At 37.6% G+C, this 8560-nt stretch overlaps 1 protein-coding gene across 1 annotated transcript; it reads left to right on the top strand.

The window, feature by feature from the left end:
* Positions 1-490: 490 nt before the first annotated feature.
* Positions 491-2462, top strand: croc (crocodile). The gene is given in 2 exon segments (XM_068292804.1): positions 491-1990; positions 1992-2462. Coding segments are annotated over 2 exon segments (1578 nt in total). The 5' UTR covers positions 491-734; the 3' UTR covers positions 2314-2462.
* Positions 2463-8560: the final 6098 nt, after the last annotated feature.

Raw genomic sequence — 8560 nt, 5'->3', positions numbered from 1 at the left:
TCATGTGTTTGTGTAGGTCTTCACTTACTGACTGCTAGCAGCAGCAGCAGCAGCAGCAGCAGCAACGATGTCAGTGGTTGGTTCAAACACAGACACACACACACACACACACACACAACCAAACACTCATAAACAGACAGAAAGAGATAGAGAGAGAGAGAGCAAGAAAGAGAGAGAATTTCGCAGTCGCTGGTGCCCGATGCCCGATGCTTAGTGCTGCCGTCTACGTCGACGTCTCTCCAATGCGTCTGCTGCGTCGCTTTGACTCGATTTGTATGTTATTTCAGTTACACAGAGATTCAGTATCAAACGTGTTACTATACCGAACGGTTCTATACGCTCCGTTTTCACTCTCTCTATCCATACAAACACATATACTTATATACCTACATATATGTATGTATAGGAGGAGATATCGGTGTGATTCAAATCATTATAATATACAAACAATTCATTTTTTTTTTTGCTGTTCTATGTGCGACAGACAACTTGTTTAAATAAATATTATTAGAACAAATAATAAAGAAAACGAAAGAAACGACAATAACAAAAACCTATGAAACTAAACATAGTTAAACTAAACTAACTAAAAACCAACAAAATCAAAGAAAAGTGAAGTTTTAAAAGAGAAAGAAAGTTTCGTATAGATAATTGGCCTTTTGGGGGGCCTCATAATAACAACACCCACACACTCACACACCCACACACACGCACACTAAGCGACAAGAAATAAAATGCATACCCTATTCAGTGATCAGAACTCTTTCTCGCGCCATTATGCCCAAACGGCCGCCGGTTATAGCTCTGCCTCGGCCGTGGCGGCGGCCAGCTCGGCATCAGCAGCGGCAGCAGCTCATTATGCCTACGATCAGTACTCGAGATATCCATATTCGGCCAGTGCTTACGGTTTGGGTGCACCACATCAGAACAAGGAGATTGTAAAGCCACCGTATTCGTATATAGCCCTGATTGCCATGGCCATACAGAATGCAGCCGACAAGAAGGTCACCTTGAACGGCATATATCAGTATATAATGGAGAGATTCCCCTACTATAGGGACAACAAGCAGGGCTGGCAGAATTCCATACGCCACAATTTGAGTCTCAACGAATGCTTTGTGAAGGTGGCACGCGATGATAAGAAACCCGGCAAGGGCTCCTACTGGACTCTGGATCCCGATTCGTATAATATGTTCGATAACGGTTCGTTTTTGCGCAGACGTCGCCGTTTCAAGAAGAAGGATGTAATGCGAGAGAAGGAGGAGGCCATCAAGCGGCAGGCGATGATGAACGAAAAGCTGGCCGAGATGAAACCCTTGAAACTGATGACCAATGGCATTTTGGAAGCCAAGCATATGGCCCACTTTAAGAAGGAACCCCTCATGGATTTGGGTTGCCTAAGCGGCAAAGATGTCTCGCATGCTGCCATGCTCAATTCATGTCACGACAGTCTGGCCCAAATGAATCATCTTGCTGGCGGTGTCGAGCATGCTGGCTTCACTGTCGACTCACTGATGAATGTCTATAATCCGCGTATACATCACAGCGCCTATCCATATCATTTGAATGATGATAATTTGGCCACAGTGGCGGCCAGTAGTCAAATGCATCATGCCCATCATGCGGCAGCCGCCCATCATGCCCAGCAATTGAGACATGTGGCCCATGTATCGCATCCCCTAACACCAGGTGGTGGTGGCAGTGGTGGCGGCGGTGGCGGTGGCAACTTGGGCTCTGCTGGACCAAATAACAGTGGCTTAACATCATCGGGACATTCACCAACCACCATTACAACGCCACATGGACCAGCGCACGGGGGTTGGTATACCCCAGAGACTCCACCATCGGAACCCATACCCACAAATGGCGGACAAACTGGCACGCCCACTCACTCAAGCAACACCAATAACAACAACAACAACAGCAACAATAACAACAACTCGAGTATCAATCACAATCATCTAAATGGTGGCGGCGGTGGTGGTGGTGGAGTCCCCCTCATCGGTGATCCTAACCAGCAGCCCAACATCCGCACTAGGATTTCGTGATATGATCTTCGAGCAGCAACAATCATGCCAATTGGATACTGGAAGTCCCACCGGTAGCATACAATCAGCCAGTCCGCCAGCATCGATGCCCAGCAGTGTGGCTGCCGCATCGGCAGCAGCGGCAGCGGCGGTCATCAGCAGTCATCATCATCATCATCATCATCATGCGTTGAGCGGGAATCTGGGCCACCAGCTAAGCAATCTCAGCCATTATCGGCCCCATGTGGGACACTATCAGGAGTATGGCATCAAATACGGTGTCTAAGTGGCAGGCGAGCCGTCCTCCTCCCAATCCTCCCACCCTCCCGATCCTGCCCTGCCCTGCCCTGGTTGCACCAAAGTCTAGCTGTGCTCTCTTGTATATTTCCGTTGTAAATATATTGTCAAGCATGATCCACAGCTCTTTAGAAAGTATCTCAACAAATATTGTTTTTTTTTTATCTAAACACAATTTTTTTTTTCTTTGCGCTAAACTATTTTATTTTATTTAATACAATTTTCTTTTTTTTTTTTTTTTTTTTGCCTAACTCTTAAGTGTAATTAATGCAAGTAATCGTAATTAATCATAAAATAAAAATAAAAATAAAAAACAAATTGTTATTTTTTGGTAGTCCTAAGATATTGTGATGATGAGTTTTTTTTTTAACGCTACACAAAAAATTATAGAAGAAACAACAACAACAAAAACAAAAAGAACTAGAGCATTTTTTTCAAATTAATATAAATTAAGAGAAAAAAATGAAAAAGGAAAAAGGAAAAAAAAAAACCATTACATATATACAATCACATATGTATGTATATGTATTATTATTGATATATATTAATATATCGTTTAGTAATTATTAAAATTTAACTAGCCTAGCCTATGTAAGCAATAATAAATTATAAAAATTACATATTAATCTGAATACCACACACACGAACACACACACACACACACACGCACACATACAAAAACGAAGAGAAAACTTATCAACAAACAAAGAATTAGCATACAGTCATGAACAACAACAACAACAACAACAAAGTGTATTAAACAAAACAAAAACAATATATGTTACAACAAAAATATCTAAACTCTAAAGAACCCACAACAACAAAAACAAAAAAAGCAAACAAAAAAGAAAAATTGGAAAAAATAATTGACTTGAAGTTTTATTTCATACTTATAGAGACATACATACATACATACATACATATGTATGTATATGTATGTATATTGCAATTCCATCTGGCGGTTTTGAAAACAAAAAACAGACTTTCATCTGAAATTTTATATGCACACATGAAAATTCCTAGATAAACAAATGTTTAGGCCAGTTTTCAGTTTCGAATTCAATACCCAAACATTTCCGCCCACCCCCCACCGCCTCCTAACACCTTGATACGCCTATAATAGCCCTCATATGGCTATTCTATTGAATGAAATGATTCATTCATCAAATCGCAGAAAAAAGTGACAAAAGTTTAAGAAAGTTTAAATGATATCTTCAAAACAAAATATTTTGCAAAAACTTTCTCCTTTTCTCTATTTAGAAACGAAATTTGCTCAAAAAATCTTTAATAATGTTTCGAAAAACTCGAATTTGAATAGCATAAAAAGTTCCTCAAGTTTAAAGAAAGGAAAAAAATTCTAAAGAGTTTCTGATTTTATTGAAACTTTCAATTGACTATTCAAAATCATTGGCATTTTTTAACTTAACACAAGTAAGTAATTTATAAATGCTTGGAAACTCATTTTTCAAATCAGATTTTATATAGTTTTGCCCATGTTTGTAACTAGCTTAGGAAACCGCATCAAACCTGGCCCAAAAAGAGCAATTTGTTTGAAAGATTACTCAAGTTTTTTAATTTTCATTTCAAAATTTATCGATTTACGTTTCAAAGGCGATTCAAAAACAGAAATAGAAGAATGTTATAAATATATTTATCATTTAAAAAAAACATTTTATCTTCTTCAATTGGCTAACTTTATGTTTAAAGTCATTGAATTGTTTTTGTAGGAAAATAAATATATTTAAAAATATATTCGGAAAGCTGATGAACGTAAGAGATGTTATGCGCCATCAAATATTTATTTCAACATTTGATTAAGTAAATTTAGGCGAGCTCAAATTTCATAGCATACATTTTTGGGCAATTAACGTTGCTTGGCTAAAATTGAAATTCAATATAAATGTCGTTTAGAATGCTTTAAGTTACACGTTTTCAACGTTTTTTGTGTGGTAATTTTCCATTTATAAGTGGAAAATGTTAGCTTTCACCTTTGACGACTTTAAATTGTTTGTTATAACTTGTTTCAACAATAGGACACAAATTATAAATCTTTAGTTAAAATAACTGAAAAATCTCATAGACTATAGCCCATAGATTTTGATTCCTAAATTGTCGAACAATTGCTGCAAATTGGTAGAAAGTAAAGTAAGAAAAAAAAAATACCATCAAAAAATCACACATTTAATGATGAGTGCGAAAAATGTTGTCCAAGCAGCTTATTAGCCATTGGTTACCCAATAAACTAATATTTAAGCCAATGATCGATCTACCGAAATATTATTGAGAAAAACTTTATTTCTATTTCGTTATTTGTTGTTGGTTTGTTTTGGAGATTGCCATAGTCTTTGGTCTTGCTTGTGCCCATTGTATATGGTTGGACACTTGAAGTGTTGGACTTGCTTGGCGCCACAGTGGCATTGAGCATTGCGCCAGACGAGACGTCAATGATGATGATGATGACGATGACCGATCGACAAACGATCCAACAATCATTGAGGTGGGCTCTAACGCAGATTGAGCTCGGCCAAGGGCTTTTGGGCTTTGCTTTATTGTTTTCAATGGTGTTCGCCATGGTTGAAAACGAAAAATGGGGAAAAAAAGAAAGAAAATAACCAAGAGTCTTTCTGGGTGGCGTTCAAGTGCGAATGAAAAGTGTGCCATATGCTTGTAGGCTTGAAAGTGAGCTCAATTCGAAGTCTACTTACACCTGACTACAAAAATTTGAAAAGTTTCTCAAATGGCTAGATTTGATTTGAATTTAAAATAAGTTTCAAAACTCCATGTGGATCAAGACGGAATTCTCCTGTTTGAATCACGGAGAGACTGAGCTATTGAAAACAAATTCTTATCCTTAGAAAAAGAACAATTTCGGGGTATTTTGTTTCATATATTTCAAAAATTTGTAAATATGTAAATTTGATATGCGCATATTTTGTTTGCTAGTGTCTACATACATATCTCACTTCTCCCGCCAAGCTCCCTTTCCCCTTTCCCCTTGCTCCTTGCTCCTTATCAAAACTGAGTTTTTTTCGGTATGCAAATTCAGCATATTCACTTGAATTTTTTTTTTTTGGTTTTTTTGGATTGCTTTGGTTTCTGCTGCTGGGATGCGGCTTTGGATATGGGTATTGGATATTTGGTATGGGTATTTGCATCATGAGTCCATTCGGTGTCAAAAGCAACAAAATTAAATGCGACAACAAGGAGGAAAAAAAGAATGCTCGAAAATGAGAAATATATACATAGTGTGCGTGTGTGAGTGTGTGGATGTGTGTGTGTGTGTGTTTTGCTTCCAGCAGGCAACGCGCAGATTGCGCGGGTGGTCCCCGTCGCATATATTGGAATGCCAAGCGGAGGACAAGAAAAACAAAATGCTATGGCGACAAAATGTTGCAGTGTTTACTTAGCGATAAGCATGCAGGCACAGGACAGGCCAGGCCAGGCCAGACCAGGACAGGACAGAAGCAAGTCAGGGGCTGGAATGAGGCATGCGACATGCGGCATGCAGCAGGCGTCGATAGACAGGACAACATCATGCCAAATGTCCAATAATCAAAAAGCGGCGACAAGAACCACAGACATGGGCAAGGATTTGAATAGTGTAGGGGAGTGCCAAGGGGGGAGGGTGCTGGGGGTATAGTTGGGGTGTGGTTTTTGCTAGGTGTATGACAAATATTACCAGCTGTCTAGCGCCTCACACCCTGCCTCCCTCCCCCTTCCCTAAACCCGATTTACATAAATATTATTGCAAGCCTAATTAAATGCAAGTATTAGTCTGACAACAGCTGTGAAAGGATATATCATCATCATACATACATATATGCGGCATATCTGCGACCATATCCTGTCTATACACATGTATATGTTTATGCCTAGAGAGAGGCTAGAGAGCTTTCTTTTTTCGCCGTAATTAACTTTGCTTATTTTTCGCGCTTTTGCGGTTATTTTTGGTTTCGGTTTTGGTTTTGAGTTGAATATTTATTTACCTGGACAGTTTGCTTTACGCGCTTGATGATAATCAAGATAAGGATAATGATGATGATGACCTGTTATCATTTCACCGTTGTAACAATAAATTGCTACTGTCAATTGGTCAACAATGTTGCCCATCCAAAATGATTGTCTCTCTGTGTTGTACTTGTACTTGTTTTTATTGTTGTTGTTGTTGTTGTTGTTGTTGTTATTGTTCTTGCACGGTTTCGCTTTGGCCGTTGTTTTGGCAGCTGTCATTGCAATTAACCAGGCTATATACATACATAGACATTATATAGACATTGGATGGGGGCGAGCGAGCTCTAAAGTAAATTTCGTATATGCATAAGTATATGTAAATTGTATAATAAAGTTGTCCAGCATTTGTCAATTCGTTGTTTGTGGCAACCAAAAAAAGAAACACACATACGCACACACACACTGTCGCATTGTATACCCTACCAAATGGTTTTGCAGTTTATAAGAGTGATGAATAGAGTAGGAATATAGAGCCAAAAGAAGAGATCAGAACTTCCAACTTCTCCCTCTGCACATGGCCCTCTTTTTTTATACCATACACCCATAGGGTGAAATGGTATATTAAAGTCGCCAAATGTATGTAACAGGCAGAAGGAAGCTTCTCCGACCCTATAAAGTATATATATTCTTGGTCAGGATCAACAGCCGAGTCGATCTAGCCATGTCCGTCTGTATGAACACGCAGATCTCGGAGGCTATAAGAGCTAGAGCCACCAAATTTGGTATGTATACTCGTGAAGTATGTATATGTATAGAGTTAATTGGAATTTTGGCCACGCCTACTTACGCCCCCCAGGAATCACATAAAACTATCTTTCTTAAAAAGTATAACAGCTAGAGACATCAAATTTGGTTTATATACTCGTTTAGTTAGCGCGCAGAAACTAATTGTTCAAACCTTTTGCCACGCCCCCCTTCCGCCCCGGGAATTTACATAAAACTGATTTTTGGTATGTAGACTAGCTTAATAGACGCGCAGATATTGGCTATCTAAACAAAATTTATTTTATCAAAAACTAACAAAGCTAAAGTTACCAAATTTAGTATGTATGTACATAAATTTGAAATATTTGTTTCACCTGGTGTATGGTATATCAAAGTCGGCAAGTCGACTTACTTCATTAGTCTTATACATTATATAGCACTTCTTAACTTGAAATTAGTCTAAAATATATCATCTAGAATTCCTAAATCGATTGTGAATTAGTGTTAAAGTAGTTAAGGTTAAGGTTAAGCTGCATAACTCTATAATGTAAGTTAAAAAGCTGCACAAACTGTTGCACAAAGTCAATATTCACCATTGAATTAAAAGTGTATTGAAAACCCATGTGACTAAAGACTTAAAAATCTGAGTTAATTGGATTTGGGTGGCGTGGGAAAAAATTTAATTGCTACTAACTGCATATTCGTAGTAAGTAGCAAGAGTTGAGTACCAAAACAATTGCTTAAATAAATGTGTAAACAAGTTTCAGTTAGAAAATTTCTGGCTTTAATATAACCAATTTGTTTGAACCAAATTGTGGTTTGATTTCTGTCTTTAAGATTTGTCATTGATCGTGTGGAAAATATTATTGATTTATTCGAAAAGCTTATATTTAAAAGTCCTTCAGAGAGAAAGAGGTGATGAAAAGGATATGTGATGTTAACATTAAAGTTGGTAACAGAAAATTAAGGCAAATTTGTTGGGCATGCCGTAAGGGGTAACAGAAATGAAACATTTCTGAGCGCAGATTGAGTTTTTTTCTTCTTTTGTTTTTACATTTTCTCCATTTCTTTTCTTGTAGCTAATTAACTGTTTTTTGAGGGGGGTTTGTTTATACTCTTATGAGCAACATTCCATTTCTTCTAAAGCATATACTTAAAAATAACACTTTTAAAGATTTCGATTAAGAATTACATGCAAAGAAAACATCTAATATCAGAAGACCTGGCTAAAGAACTTTAGGAATGTCATGAGCTTAGCTGAAACTAATTGAGAATCACAACCAAATACAGCCAAAATGATTGTTTGCATACCCTCGGGCGATATTTTTTAGAATCTTTGATATTTAATAGGATTAGACCTTTTTGTTGGCTTTTGCTTTCAATCTCTTCTTAATTACTTTAATTTAAATGAATAGGTTGTATGATTTTTGGCACTTAAACTATTTGTTTGATATTCGAAAGTAATAACCAATCAATTTGAACTCTCAATTTCGCCTTAAACTTGTAAAGAGAGCAATTCC

This window comes from Drosophila tropicalis, unplaced genomic scaffold (assembly GCF_018151085.1).
Source record: "Drosophila tropicalis isolate 14030-0801.00 unplaced genomic scaffold, ASM1815108v1 contig_694, whole genome shotgun sequence".
Classification (NCBI taxonomy): Eukaryota; Metazoa; Arthropoda; class Insecta; order Diptera; family Drosophilidae; genus Drosophila; species Drosophila tropicalis.
This window is presented reverse-complemented; position numbering and strand designations above follow the sequence as displayed.